This window comes from Oncorhynchus gorbuscha, linkage group LG17 (genome assembly GCF_021184085.1).
Source record: "Oncorhynchus gorbuscha isolate QuinsamMale2020 ecotype Even-year linkage group LG17, OgorEven_v1.0, whole genome shotgun sequence".
Lineage (NCBI taxonomy): Eukaryota > Metazoa > Chordata > Actinopteri > Salmoniformes > Salmonidae > Oncorhynchus > Oncorhynchus gorbuscha.
This window is the reverse complement of record NC_060189.1, coordinates 50,618,447-50,633,401: the sequence shown is the minus strand read 5'-3', so window position 1 is coordinate 50,633,401 and position 14,955 is coordinate 50,618,447. Positions and strand designations below refer to the sequence as shown.

The 14,955-nt window shown below is 41.3% G+C and overlaps 1 protein-coding gene across 1 annotated transcript in view; it reads left to right on the top strand.

The window, feature by feature from the left end:
* The window catches only part of LOC124001860 (choline transporter-like protein 1), a 37,648-nt gene extending 24,955 nt beyond the window's left edge, over positions 1-12,693 (top strand). Inside the window, exons 12-16 of the mRNA XM_046308986.1 lie at positions 9,997-10,080; positions 10,238-10,375; positions 10,520-10,756; positions 11,536-11,616; positions 11,747-12,693. Of these exons, the coding sequence (XP_046164942.1) occupies positions 9,997-10,080; positions 10,238-10,375; positions 10,520-10,756; positions 11,536-11,616; positions 11,747-11,773 (567 nt within the window). The 3' untranslated portion in view covers positions 11,774-12,693. The remainder of the gene's footprint in view (positions 1-9,996; positions 10,081-10,237; positions 10,376-10,519; positions 10,757-11,535; positions 11,617-11,746) is intronic.
* Positions 12,694-14,955: the final 2,262 nt, after the last annotated feature.

The following is a 14,955-nucleotide window of genomic DNA, read 5'->3' as shown; positions in this document are numbered from 1 at the left end:
TTTTTAAAATCTCTTATTGTCTGTTTGTCTCATATATGCAAAGTAGTTAAAACGCTGTCTGTTCCACTTTAATTAGCCTATGTCTGCTAACATTTTTTTGATTGCTAAGTTGGTTTAGCAGCTAGCTATCTAAAATGTATCTGCACCCCATGGCAAAATGTGTAGAATTTCAGGAAACTTGCTTTAAAACAGCAACATTTTCTCTACACCCCATGTCAAAAATGGTGTTAAACATGATTTTTGAATGACTAACCCATGTCTGTACCCCACACATACAATTATTTGTAAGGTCCCTCGGTCGAGCAGTGAATTTCAAGCACAGATTCAACAACAAAGACTACATGTAGGGAGGTTTTCCAAAGCCTCACAAAGGGCACCAAAAGCAGACATTGACTATCCCTTTGAGTATGGTGAAGTTATTTATTACACTGTGGATGGTGTATCAATACACCCAGTCACTATAAAGTTGACAGAGAGGAAAGAAACCACTCTGGGATTTCACCAATGGCGATATTTAAACCAGTTAGAGTTAAATGGCTGTGATAGGAGAAAACTGAGGATGGATTAACAACATTGTAGTTACTCCACAATACTAACCTAAATGACAGAGTGAAAAGAAGGAAGCCTGTGCGCAATACTAATATTGTTTGTAATAAGGTACTAAAGTAATTTAACTTTTTGTCCTGAATACAAAGCATTATGTTTGCGGCAAATCCAACACAACAGAGTACCACTGTAATGGGTGAGTGCTGGTGGCAGGGAAGTCAGGCGCAGGAGAGTGAACTTGGTATAAACGGAGCAGTTTAATAAGTATTCAAAACCTCAGAAAACCCAAATATACTAAATAAAATAATAGGGTGCAAAACCTGTCGCACACCAGAACATAACTACACACATGCATACAACAAACAATCACCGACAAGGACATGAGGGGAAACAGAGGGTTAAATACGTAACATGTAATTGATGGGATTGATATCAGGTGTGATGTAAGACTAGACAAAATCAATGGAAAATGAAAAAATGGATCAGCGATGGCTAGAAAGCCGGTGACGTCGACTGCCGAACACTGCCCGAACAAGGAGAGGGACCAACTTCGGTGGAAGTCGTGACAACCACTCTTCATATTTTCAAGCATGGTGGTGGCTGCATCATGTTATGGGTATGCTTGTCATCGGCAAGGACTAGTGATTTTTGTGGGGGATAAAAATAAAAGAAATAGAGCTAAGCACAGGCAAAGAGGAAAACCTGGTTCAGTCTGCTTTCCAACAGACACTGGTAGACAAATCCACCTTTCAACAGGACAATAACTTAAAACGCAAGGCCAAATATACACTGGAGTTACTTACCAATACGACATTGAATGTTCCTAAGTGGCCTAGTTACAGTTTTGGCTTAAATTGGCTTGACAATCTATGGCAAGACTTGAAAATGTTATGCAGGTGAATGAGGACCCAAAAGCGACTTAGCGAAAACAGAGTCTTTATTCCAGTAAAACTCAAGACGAAAACAAAACATGAAAAAACTTAAATCCACTCGTAGTGACGAGGACAGACTGGAGACTCAACCATTGACTGCAGGTTGCCTCGGGAAGGCACCGACCGAAGCAGACTAAGACACCTGCTACACGCAGCATCTGAAGGAGACAAGACACGACAGGGCGAGACAACAGCACAGCGAACATCATACAAGGATCCGACAAGGACAGAAGCGGAAAACAAGGGGAGAAATAGGGACTCTAATCAGAGGACAAAATAGGGGACAGGTGTGAAAAGACTAAATGAGTGAGTTAGGAGAATGAGGAACAGCTGGGAGCAGGAACGGAACGATAGAGAGAGGAGAGAGAGGGAGGGGGAGAGAGAGGGATAGAAAAAGGGAACGAACCTAATAAGACCAGCAGGGGGAAACAAACAGAAGGGAAAGCATAATGACAAGACAATATAAGACAAAACATGACAGAAAATGGCTGTCTTGCAATGATCAACAGCTAACTTGAAAGAGCTTGAAGATATTTTTCAAGAATAATGGCAGGTTTTCTATAAGTTTAAGATTTTCAAAGCTCTTTGGGACTTACCCATAAAGACTAACAGCTGTAATCGCTGCCAAAGATGATTCTAACACATATTGACTCAGGTGGTTGAACAGTTATCTAATAAAAAAAATACAGTGGTTCCTCAATTAATAGTTTTGAGATTATGCTGCAGGACTTAATTTGTGGTTTAGACATTTACATTTACATTTAAGTTATTTAGCAGACGCTCTTATCCAGAGCGACTTACAAATTGGTGCATTCACCTTATGACATCCTGCATCACTGCTTCATTGCTCCAGACCACCGCAAGGGGGAGTTAGAGCACTGATTATGCTTTTGGAAGCTGTACATTTAAAAATATATATATAGTCCATGATATTATTAAGATATATGTGTTGGCTGAATATAAGCAGCAAGTGATGTTTGCTAAATAATCAAGTTGATGGTGCAGTCATATAGCCTCGGCACCTACATAAAGCTGAGTGACTCACTCATTCATGGCTTTGGATCAAAAATAAATAAGTACCCACATTCTTTCTGATAGTCTAGAAGTGAAAAATAGAAGTGATTATAAAAGTCACAACTCTACAATTGTTCGCTAGTTTTGGTCTCACATAAGCACGGTCTGTGAAGAGCGTTTAACTAAAATAAGCAATTTTGTTAAAAATACATTTAAAAAACACCAGGAATATATAAGACTATGACCTTAGACCTATGAACACTTAAAAAATGAGAGTCAGGGTTAGTGCTTTGTGTATGTTATTGGTTATCCTGACCTGGATGCCATGTATAATAGTCTCTAAAAGGACAAATGTTATCACCGTTTCTTGCACATTTTCCTTTCCTTCCGTTTCTTGCATACTTTCAGAGAGAGAATTTAAACAGCCACCTGTTTAAATTATATCATTATATATCAAAAATATTCAATTTTATTTGGAATGGCAAGCCAGACAAAATTAAAAGGACCAATTGTCTCACCCCCCGTTCAAGAATGGCCTTTTCCCCCTTTATGAAGTTTCCAACCACTCCACTTTCGGTTATTTGAAAATGAAATAATCTCCAAAATATAGTTGTTTTTTAAACAAGGATTTAGAAATGAGATTATGAACTCTGCAAACAACGTTTCCAGTACGAGAATGAGAATGGTAAATAATACATTCATTCAATACAAAAGAAGCCACCCATCCACCCATTATGGGCTATTAGCAGGACAATAGACTATGGCCAAGAAAGAGGGTAGGGGGGGAATTGTATCTTCAATTTCTCAAGCCAAAACATCTTGATGGTCTCCACCGGTTCATCTTTACTACATAAAGGTCTGCTTACTCTGCTGGTGACTTGACCCAGTTTTTACCCTCATTTGCAATGCAAACCCGGGTGGCAGTGTGTTTTGGTCCGAGCAGGCCCTTTTCATCAAGCCAGCTTATTTCTATGGTGCTACCCGTTCCAGGGTTGGGACTGTATCCACCAGAGGACTTTAAAATGAGTCAGTGCTGAGAGGATCACCAAAACTAAAGGTATTTTGGTTTCAGTGCATTTAAAAAAATGTTTTATGTGTATAGCCTATCAATGTGTAGACATGCAGTCGTGGCCAAAAGTTTTGAGAATGACACAAATATAAAGTTTCACAAAGTCTGCTGCCTCAGTTTATATGATGGCAATTTGCATATACTCCAGAATGTTATGAAGAGTGATTAGATGAATTGCAATTAATTACAAAGTCCCTCTTTGTCATGCAAATGAACTGAATCCCCCAAAAACATTTACACTGCATTTCAGTGATTCTCTCGTTAACACAGGTGTGAGTGTTGACGAGGACAAGGCTGGAGATCACTCTGTCATGCTGATTGAGTTCGAATAATAGAGTGGAACTTCAAAATGAGGGTGGTGCTTGGAATCATTGTGCTTCCTCTGTCAGCCATGGTTAACTGCAAGGAAACGTGCCGTCATCATTGCTTTGCACAAAAAGGGCTTCACAGGCAAGGATATTACTGCCAGTAAGATTTCACCTGAATCAATTATCAGATCATCAAGAACTTCAAGGAGAGCGGTTCAATTGTTGTGAAGAAGGCTTCAGGGCGCCCAAGAAAGTCCAGCAAGTGCCTGGACCATCTTCTAAAGTTGATTCAGCTGCGGGATCGGGTACCACCAGTACAGAGCTTACTCAGGAATGGCAGCAGGCAAGTGTGAGTGCATTTGCAAGCACAGAGGCGAATACTTTTGGAGGATGGCTTGGTGTCAAGAAGGGCAGCAAAGAAGCCACTTCTCTCCAGGAAAAACATCAGGGTCAGACTGATATTCTGCAAAAAGTACAGGGATTGGACTGCTGAGGACGAGGGTAAAGTAATTTTCTCTGATGAATCCTCATTCCGATTGTATGGGGCATCGTGAAAGAAGCTTGTCCTGAGAAGACAAGGTGAGCGCTACCATCAGTCCTGTGTCATGCCAACAGTAACACATCCTGAAACCATTCATGTGTGGGGTTGCTTCTCAGCAAAGGGAGTGGGCTCAATCACAATTTTGCCTAAGAACACAGCCATGAATAAAGAATGGTACCAACACATCCTCCAAGAGCAACTTCTCCCAACCATCCAGGAACAGTTTGGTGAAGAACAATGCCTTTTCCAGCATAATGGAGCACCTTGCCATAAGGCAAAAGTGATAACTAAGCGGCTCAAAACATCGATATTTTGGGTCCATGGCCAGGAAACTCCCCAAACCTTAATCCCATTGAGAATTTCCAAGCATTGATTATGCAAGAATGGGCTGCCATCAGTCAGGATGTGGCTCAGAAGTTAATTGACAGCATGCCAGGGTGGATGGCAGAGGTCTTGAAAAAGAAGAGTCAATACTGCAAATATTGACTCTTTGCATCAACTTGTAATTGTCAATAAAAGCCTTTGACATTTATGAAATGCTTGTAATTATACTTCAGTATTCTATAGTAACATCTGACAAAAATATCTAAAGATAATTGATAATTGTGTACTAAAAACATCCATGTGTTTTTGCAGAGCATGCAACCATGCCGACAACCTCAAATGACTGCCTCGCCTGGTTCACCAACTACTTCTCACATAGAGTTCAGTGTGTCAAATCGGAGGGCCTGTTGTCCGGACCTCTGGCAGTCTCTATGGGGGTGCCACAGGGTTCAATTCTAGGGCCGACTCTTTTCTCTCTATACATCAATGATGTTGCTCTTGCTGCTGGTGATTCTCTGAGCCACCTCTACGCAAATGACACTATTCTGTATACATCTGGCCCTTCTTTGGACATTGTGTTAACAAACCTCCAAAAAGCTTCAATGCCATACAACACTCCTTCCATGGCCTCCAACTGCTCTTAAATGCTAGTAAAACTAAATGCATGCTTTTCAACCGATCGCTGCCCGCACCCGACCTGCCCGACTAGCATCACTACTCTGGACGGTTCTGACTTAGAATATGTGGACAACTACAAATACCTAGGTGTCTGGTTAGACTGTAAACTCTCCTTCCAGACTCACATGAAGCATCTCCAATCCAAAATTAAATCTAGAATCGGCTTCCTATTTCACAACAAAGCCTCCTTCACTCATGATGCTAAACATACCTTTGTAAAACTGACTATCCTACCGATCCTTGACTTCGGTGATGTCATTTACAAAATAGCCAAAAACACTCTACTCAGCAAATTAGATGTAGTCTATCACAGTGCCATCCTTTTTGTTGCCAAAGCCTCATGTACTACCTACCACTGCGACCTGTATGCTCTCGTTGGCTGGCCCTCGCTTCATATTCTTCGCCAAACCCACTGGATCCAGGTCATCTATGAGTCTTTGCTAGGGAAAGAACAAAGAAGCCTTATCTCAGCTCACTGGTCACCATAGCAACACCCACCCGTAGCACGCGCTCCAGCAGGTATATTTCACTGGTCATCCCCAAAGCTAACTCCCTCTTTGGCCGCCTTTTTTCTAGTTCTCCGCTGCTAATGACTGGAATGAATTGCAAAAATCACTGAAGCTGGAGACTTATATCTCCCTCACTAACTTTGAGCATCAGCTGTCAGAGCAGCTTAACGATCACAGCACCTCTACACAGCCCATCTGTAAATAGCCCACCCAACTACCTCATTCCCCAAATTGTTATTTATTCTTGCTCTTTTTGCATCCCAGTATCTCTACTTGCACATCATCATCTGCACATCTATCACTCCAGTGGTAATGCTAAATTATAATTATTTTGCCACTATGGCCTATTTATTGCCTTACCTCCCTAATCTTACTACATTTGCACACATTGTATGTAGAGTTTTCTATTGTGTTAATGACTGTACGTTTGTTTATAACTCTGTGTTGTTTTTGTCGCAGTGCTTTACTTTATCTTGGCCAGGTCGCAGTTGTAAATGAGAACATGTTCTCAACTGGCCTCCCTGGTTAAATAAAGGTGAAATAGAATAAAATTAATAAAACATCTGTGGAGAAATGGCTGGACAACAGGCCTCACCAAAAAAAACTGCATGGTTCCACAGAATAGCAACTGGGATGGACCCCGAGGCGAATGTGGCTTCTTCATCAACATGTTTATGCTTTCGTTAATAAAATAATGATAAAAAATACTCTTTCAAAATGCAGATGTTTATTTTGTTTTGGATCCATAAAGAATTACTATGTGAATAAATATCACTGAATGACAGAAATATTGGAACAAAGTAGGCTTTGATCCGTGCCTGGGCCTGCAGGACACAGAGCTCTTTGTTTTGTCGGACGAACCATTGGGTCGAAACTACAGAACAGTACAAAACAAGAGAACACATTATTCATCCACAGCTACATCGAAGTCTGTGGAGGGCTGAGTACATCCTTTATTGTATTCACTTATACAGTATCAACATGATATTAACTTATAGAGCTAATACAAGACTAAAATAACTGGGTAAATACAGTGCCTTCAGAAAGTATTCATATCCTATGACTTATTCCACATTTTGCTGTGGAACCTGATTTCAAAATTGATTCAGTTGATTGTTTTTCTTACCCATCTACACACATACAAAATAATGACAAAGTGAAAACATGTTTTTTTTTAGCCTGATTTCAAAATTGATTCAGTTGATTGTTTTTCTTACCCATCTACACACATACACAATAATGACAAAGTGAAAACATGTTTTTTTTTTTAAATACATTGAAATTGAAATACAGAAATATCTAATTTACGTAAGTATTCAAACCCCTAAGTCAATACTTTGTAGAAACACTTTTGGCGGCGATTACAGCTTTGAGTCATCTTGGGTATGTCTGTATCAGCTTTGCACATCTGGATTTGGGGATTTTCTCCCATTCTTCCTTGCAGATTTTCTCAATCTCTGTTAAGTTTAATTGGGGAGCGGTGGTGAACAGCAATCTTCAAGTCTTTCCACAGATTTTCAATGTGTTTCAATCCTGAGCTGTGGCTGGGCTACTTAAGGACTTTCACATTCTTGTTCTGAAGCCATTCCAGCATTGCTTTAGCTGTAGGCTTGGGGTCATTGTCCTGTTGGAACATAAATCTTCACCCCAGTCTAAGGTTGTTTGCACTCTGAAGAAGGTTCTCATCAAAGGAATTGCCTGTATTTGTCTCAATTCATTGTTCCCTCTGTCCTTACCAGTCTGCCGCTGAAAAGCATCCCCATAGCATGATACTGCCACCACCATGCTATGTGCTGGTTTTCTTCAGTCATTGTGCTTTGCAGTCATGCCAAAGAGTTACATCAGACTGCAGAATCTTTTGCTTTATGCTCTGTCTTTCATTTGCCTTTTTGCAAACTCCAGGCGTGCTATCATGTGCCTTCTTCTCGGGTGGTTTTCGTCTGGCCGTTCTCCCATCAAGCCCATATTGGTGAAGTGCTGTAGAGACTGTTGTTCTCCCTTCTCAGCTAAGGACTCTGTAGTTCTGTCAGAGTAGTCATTGGATTCTAGGTCACCTCCCTGACTAAGGTCCTTCTTGCCTGGCCTGGTTGCTCAGTTTGGTTGGACGGTAGCTCCAGGCAGAGTCTGGGTAGTTCCATGTTTTTTTTAAATTTCCCAATGATGGAGACAACTGTGCTCTTGGAAACTATCAACACTCTAGAAATAGTTTTATACCCTTCCCAGATATATGCCTCATCACAATTCTATCTCGGGAGATCTACGGACAGTTCCTTAGACTTCATGGTTTACCGTAGTTTCTGCTCTGACATTGCCCTGTCAACTGTGGGACCTTTATATAGACAGTAGTGTTTCTTTATAAATCATGTACAAACAATTGAATTGGCCACAGGTGTACTCCAATCAAGTTGTTTTGTGACATCTCAGGGGTGATCAAAGGATATTGGATGTGTCTGAGCTCAATTTGTAGTGTCATTGCAAAGGGGTGTGAATACTTATGTAAATGAGTTATTCCTGTTTTCACTTTGCATTATGGGGAATTGTGTGTTGATGGGTGAACAAAATAATATATTTAATCCATTTGAATTCAGGCTGTAACACAACAAATTGTGGAGTAAGTCAAGGGGTATGAATATTTTCTGAAGGTGCACTGTAGGTAGATTTGAATAATCAAAGCAACATAACTTGTATTACTTATTTGAGTTAATGCCAGTTAAGTTTTCATTTTCAGTAAGCACAAGCATTTATTATCCATATTAAGATGTACAGAACCGTTTTCATTTCATGATGAAATTTCAGAGGAAACCTGTGAACATCCTAATCATGTGACATGTCAATCTGACTAAATACACAAATTTTGATGATTTGTAAATTGTCTGTTGCAGAACAACAGTTCCCTCGTTGTTTAACCAGTCTGTGTGATTGACATGAGAGATGATGAGTGGGGCTGAGTTTTTGCGATCAGTATTATTACAGGATTCAAAGAATGGAAAGAGTGTCTCTGTAAAGGTGCAGACCGTGGAAGAGTAGATATGAGACCTGGCCTCCACATCATAAAAGGAGACCTGACCCTCCACATAGTCCACAAACAATCCAATCGAGAATCTGAATAATTTTGCACGCCCAATTTTTCAGTTTTTGATTTGTTAAAAAAGTTTGAAATATCCAATAAATGTCATTCCACTTCATGATTGTGTCCCACTTGTTGTTGATTCTTCACAAAAAAAATACAGTTTTATATCTTTATGTTTGAAGCCTGAAATGTGGCAAAAGGGCGCAAAGTTCAAGGGGCCCGAATACTTTCGCAAGGCACTGTATATATATATATATATATATATATATTTTTTTTTACAGAGCATTATTTATTTCCTCTAATGACAGTAGAAATGAATCAATGTTCTAAATATAGTTAAACATAGCTACGGTAGATGAAGAAAACAGGAGATGATCATAAACTGTTATCAGGTAACATTTCTTCACCAAACCTTGTAAATCTCTACTGACCTGTGTCTGTGTAAAAGAGTGTGGACGTGTTCTCCGATGTTTATTTTCTGGACTATAGTATAAAAAAAACTACCGGAGAGTCAGCATCGTGAAGATACTTTTCTGAAGAGTTTGAGGGTTTTTACTCATGTGCACAACATACAGTAGTAGGTGTATCCCACCCAGTGCTGTTCTGTGCTCTGGAACAGAATTAACCCTTCACATGGCTTATCTCTGTCTTCATTCTTGATACATTCTTTTACCATTTTAAAAATCAAACAAGGTTGAACAGTTTAAACAGGAGTCTTCCATTTTCCTTTTTACTGATTTAGGTCGAAAAAGTGTGAATCAGAAATGTTTAAACATAAAGACCTATTGCAAGTGTATGGAAGGTTTTCAGACAACAACAACAAGTTACAATTCCACACGGGGATGAAAAAAATAGTATCAGTCTTGGCAGATTTGACAATTAAGAAGCAAGACATATCCCAGATTGTGTTGTTAAACGTTCTTGCTTTCACTCATACCAATTACCAGTTTGTCAAGTCAGACAATGGGTGGAGAACTTAAAACTGAATGTGTTTTCTATTGGTAGGAAAATGCCTGTGCTCGCTGTATGCTGAAAGCCTGCATCTGCTGCTTGTGGTGCCTGAAGAAGTGTCTAACATACCTGAATCAAGTAAGTTTCCTATCAGACTGATTGTCATCGAAGATGTTGATTATTCTCACTATTACATACATTATATCATTGACAACAGTCTATTTTACAAGGGAGACTCATTCCAAGATGACACATTGTTATTGACGATACTCCTGTCTGTCTGTTTTCACCACAGAACGCGTACACGGCCACCGCGATCAACAGTACCAGTTTCTGTACGTCGGCATGCGATGCCTTTGTCATCCTGGTAGAGAATGCCCTCAGAGTGGCCACCATCAACACCGTGGGGGACTTTGTCCTCTTCCTGGGAAAGGTAACGGCCACATAACGACGCCATTTTAGCAATATTTCAAGCATAATAATACTATTCGATCTATCACCCTCTCTCTTTTTCTCTTTTCTCCCTTTCCAACCCCCACTTTTCTCCATCTTTCCCTGTGTGTGTGTGTGTGTCCAGGTACTGATCGTCTCCTGCACAGCGTTCGTCGGTGTACTGTCGCTCAACTACCAGCGGGACTACACGGTGTGGGTGCTGCCCCTGCTCATCGTCTGCCTATTCTCCTGGCTGGTGGCCCACTGCTTCCTGTCTGTCTTTGAGATTGTGGTGGACGTGCTCTTCCTCTGCTTCGCCGTGGACACCAAGCACAACGACGGCAGCCCCGGCCGAGAGTTCTACATGGACAAAGCCCTCATGGTGAGGGGAAGGGAGGCGAGGCTGGGTGGGAGATTATGGCTGGGTCCCCGATTCTCCACCTGTCATGGAATAAAAGCAATGGATTGGTGTAATCACAGATGAAAATGAAAAGAAATGTCTTTAAAAAATGTATCTTGCCAGTCGTGGCGTGGCAAGATCTGGTGGGACCATTCTAGCCATTGCGTGGGCAGATACGCAGATACGCGTGTGAACAACAGGCACAGCTTGCCGGGATTTCACGTGTCCTACTTATGTCAGTACAACTGAAACAACCTAAGCATTACGAGACGTCTATTCGATCAGATAAGCCTCATGTAGTAATTAAACCATACCATTTTTTGCTAAACAAATTTGACCCTCATTGACCTCCATGCAAAAACCTGTTTAAAAACACCATCTGTTGGAGAAGACACATCTTGGGCCCAGTTATCCCTCTCACGTCGCCTTTTCCTCTCTGCTGCAATCGCAGGCTAGAGGGAGTTTCCGCCATTGTTCAATTCTTTGGTAGAATTGTGGAGAATCGGGACGTAGCCTTATATATATATCTCTCTGTTCCATTATCCACACTAAGATTCCAATGTATCAGGCAACAGATTCTCACTGGTATGCTAGTGTGGGTAATGGAATGTAGCCATTGTTTTTGCAGTGCCACTTTTTAATCCATTTCTATATGGTGAATAGTGTTTATGTACGTATTGCACCAAACTCGCCTTGTTACCTCAACACCCGACACACACATTCACCCTCGCTCTTCTTTCTCCCCCTACCTCTCTCTTTAGGAGTTTGTAGAGAACAGTAAAAAAATGGCGGGAAGGGACCGGGCCGAGGCAGGTGGAGACGGTCGTGAGATGAAGCCCATGGTGAGTTAACAAAACTTTTCCGACAGAGAATGCATTCATTTACCTCCATAATCTAGAGTCATACACCCAAAATGACGATGCTGATGAAGACAATAGTAAAGATTAACACTCCATTTGTTTGTTGTTGTAGACTCATGGAGGAGGGACTTTTGCTTGACCAAACCAAACCAGAAGACGGAAACCAAAAGGCATTCTAAACGTTTCCAGGATATCACTCCAGTCCCAGGGACGACAATACTTTTGATAACCTGTGTATTAATTTATGGCACACGATACATGAAAGCTTCGGGTCTTTTTTAAAGCACAATGTCTTTTTGTAGCACATCCGTCAATAATATTGTTAGTGTAGTTTTGCGGTATTGTACAGGCTGTGGAGTAGGTGTTTTTTAGCTTAGCTTCCTGTGTGTGTGGAAGTATTGTGTGAGAGATTTATTCAAATGCAGCATGTCATCACTGTTGTTGTTTTTTTAACTACTAATATTGTACATTGCAAGTGTTTGTATATCAATGTCTTTTTACATTGTGGTAATGAGGATCATGGTCGCTACTTACGCTGCACTGGTACATCTAATCCGATTGTGACAAATAACTAGCATAACAGATGATCAACAGGCACTTTTCTCTGTGGAAAACTCCAACCCCAATGTCTTTTGACCCTGTTGATAGATTTCCTTCATGGAATAGAAGAAAAAACTAATTCTGCGTTTAGATTATTTTTTTTTTACAGGATCAGTGAAAAGCCAGCTCCCAATGGAGCATTTTAGAGTTGTAAATCAAATATGAAATAGCCAGTGCTATGTACTATGATAAGGATGTTCATATTGGTTATTAGTCTTTTGAAATGCAGATCCAACAAGTACTGAGGTGTCTTATGTCAAAGGCAATGCATTACCATAATGGAAAATCCCTATATTGTGGCAACGTTGAGTCATTACTCCTGATTTGAGTTTGGAATACTGTATCCATAGAAAAAGCGATTCCCTATGACTGTATCTCTATTCGTCAATGCAGACAGAGTTTTATCCCAGAATATTTTGGATTACATTTTGATACAGAGAAATAAAACAACAAAAAGAAGCAGTGTCCACTTGTGTTTGTGAGAGCTGTGGCCAAGAGAGAATCAGTTCCAGTAGGGACATGGGTTTGTGAGAGCTGTGGCCAAGAGAGAATCAGTTCCAGTAGGGACATGAGTTTGTGTCTGAATGTCATGAATATATCCACTCAGGAAGAAACATTCAAACAAAATACCCAATAATAAATACAATATAAAAACTCAGCAAAAAAAGAAATGTCCTCTCACTGTCAACTGCGTTTATTTTCAGCAAAACTTAACATGTGTAAATATTTGTATGAACATTAGATTCAACAACTGAAACATAAACTGAACATGTTCCACTGACATGTGACTAACAGAAATGGAATAATATTTCCCTGAAAAAGGGTGGGTCAAAATCAAAGTAACAGTCAGTATCGGGTGTGGCCACCAGCTGCATTAAGTACTGCAGTGGATCTCATCCACATGGACAGCACCAGATATGCCAGTTCTTGCTGTGAGATGTTTCCCCACTCTTCCACCAAGGCACCTGCAAGTTCCCGGACATTTCTGGGGGAAATGACCCGAGCCCTCACCCTCCTATCCAACAGGTCCCAAACGTGCTCAATGGGATTGAGATCCGGGCTCTTCGCTGGGCCATGGCAGAACACTGACATTCCTGTCTTGCAGGAAATCACACAGAATGAGCAGTATGGCTGGTGGCATTGTCATGCTGGAGGGTCAAATCAGGATGAGCCTGCAGGAAGGGTACCACATGAGGGTGGAGGATGTCTTCCCTGTAACGCAAAGCATTGAGATTGCCTGCAATGACAACAAGCTCTGTCCGATGATGCTGTGACCCTCCACGTCCAAATCGATCCCGCTCCAGAGTGCAGGTTTTGGTGTAACACTCATTCCTTCGATGATAAACGTGAATCCGACCATCACCCCTGGTGAGACAAAACCGCAACTCATCAGTGAAGAGCACTTTTGCCAGTCCATGAAAGATCTCACCTCATGGGGCATCAATGATAATGAGGAAGGTGAGGGATCAGCCCAGAACTACACGGCAGGACCTGGTCAATGACCTGTCTCAAGAAAACCATTAGTAACACACCACGCCGTCATTGATTAAAATCCTGCAGCGCACGCAAGGTCCCCCTGCTCAAGCCAGCGCATGTCCAGGCCCGTCTGAAGTTTGCCAATGACCATCTGGATGATCCAGAGGAGGAATGGGAGAAGGTCATGTGGTCTGATGAGACAAAAATAGAGCTTTTTGGTCTAAACTCCACTCGCCGTGTTTGGAGGAAGAAGGATGAGTACAACCCCAAGAACACCATCCCAATCGTGAAGCATGGAGGTGGAAACATCATTCTTTGGGGATGCTTTTCTGCAAAGGGGACAGGACGACTGCACCGTATTGAGGGGAGGATGGATGGGGCCATTGAAGAGGGGTCATGGCTGGGTCTTCCAGCATGACAACGACCCGAAACACACATCCTGGGCAGCTAAGGAGTGGCTCCGTAAGAAGCATCTCAAGGTCCTGGAGTGGCCTAGCCAGTCTCCAGACCTGAACCCAATAGAAAATCTTTGGAGGGAGCTGAAAGTCCGTATTGCCCAGCGACAGCCCCGAAACCTGAAGGATCTGGAGAAGATCTGTATGGAGGAGTGGGCCAAAATCCCTGCTGCAGTGTGTGCAAACCTGGTCAAGAACTACAGGAAATGTATGATCTCTGTAATTGAAAACAAAGGTTTCTGTACCAAATATTAAGTTCTGCTTTTCTGATGCAAATTAATTACTTAAAAATGATACAATGTGATTTTCTGGATTTTTTTCCGTCTCTCACAGTTGAAGTGTACCTATGATAAAAAAATAACAGACATCTACATGCTTTGTAAGTAGGAAAACCTACACGGACAAGTTCTGGCCTGGTTTAGATTTGATCTGTCTGGAAAAGGTACTGTATGTTTGTCTCTGTAGATGGTTTGTCCTCTGACAAAACAACTGTAAATTTCGGTGTTCCTCAAGGCTCCGTTTTAGGACCACTATTGTTTTCCCTATATATTCTACCTTTTGGTGATGTCATTCGGAAACATAATGTTAACTTTCACTGCAATGCGGACAACACATAGCTGTACATTTCGATGAAACTGTCATGTTTTGTCATAGATTGTCATGTCTTGTCCCTGTGCTTTCTCTTCTATTCGTTTCCCCCTGCTGGTCTTATTAGGTTTCTTTCCCTCTCTCTCTATTCCTCTCTCTCTATCCCTCTCTCTCTCTATCGTTTCGTTCCTGCTCCCAGCTG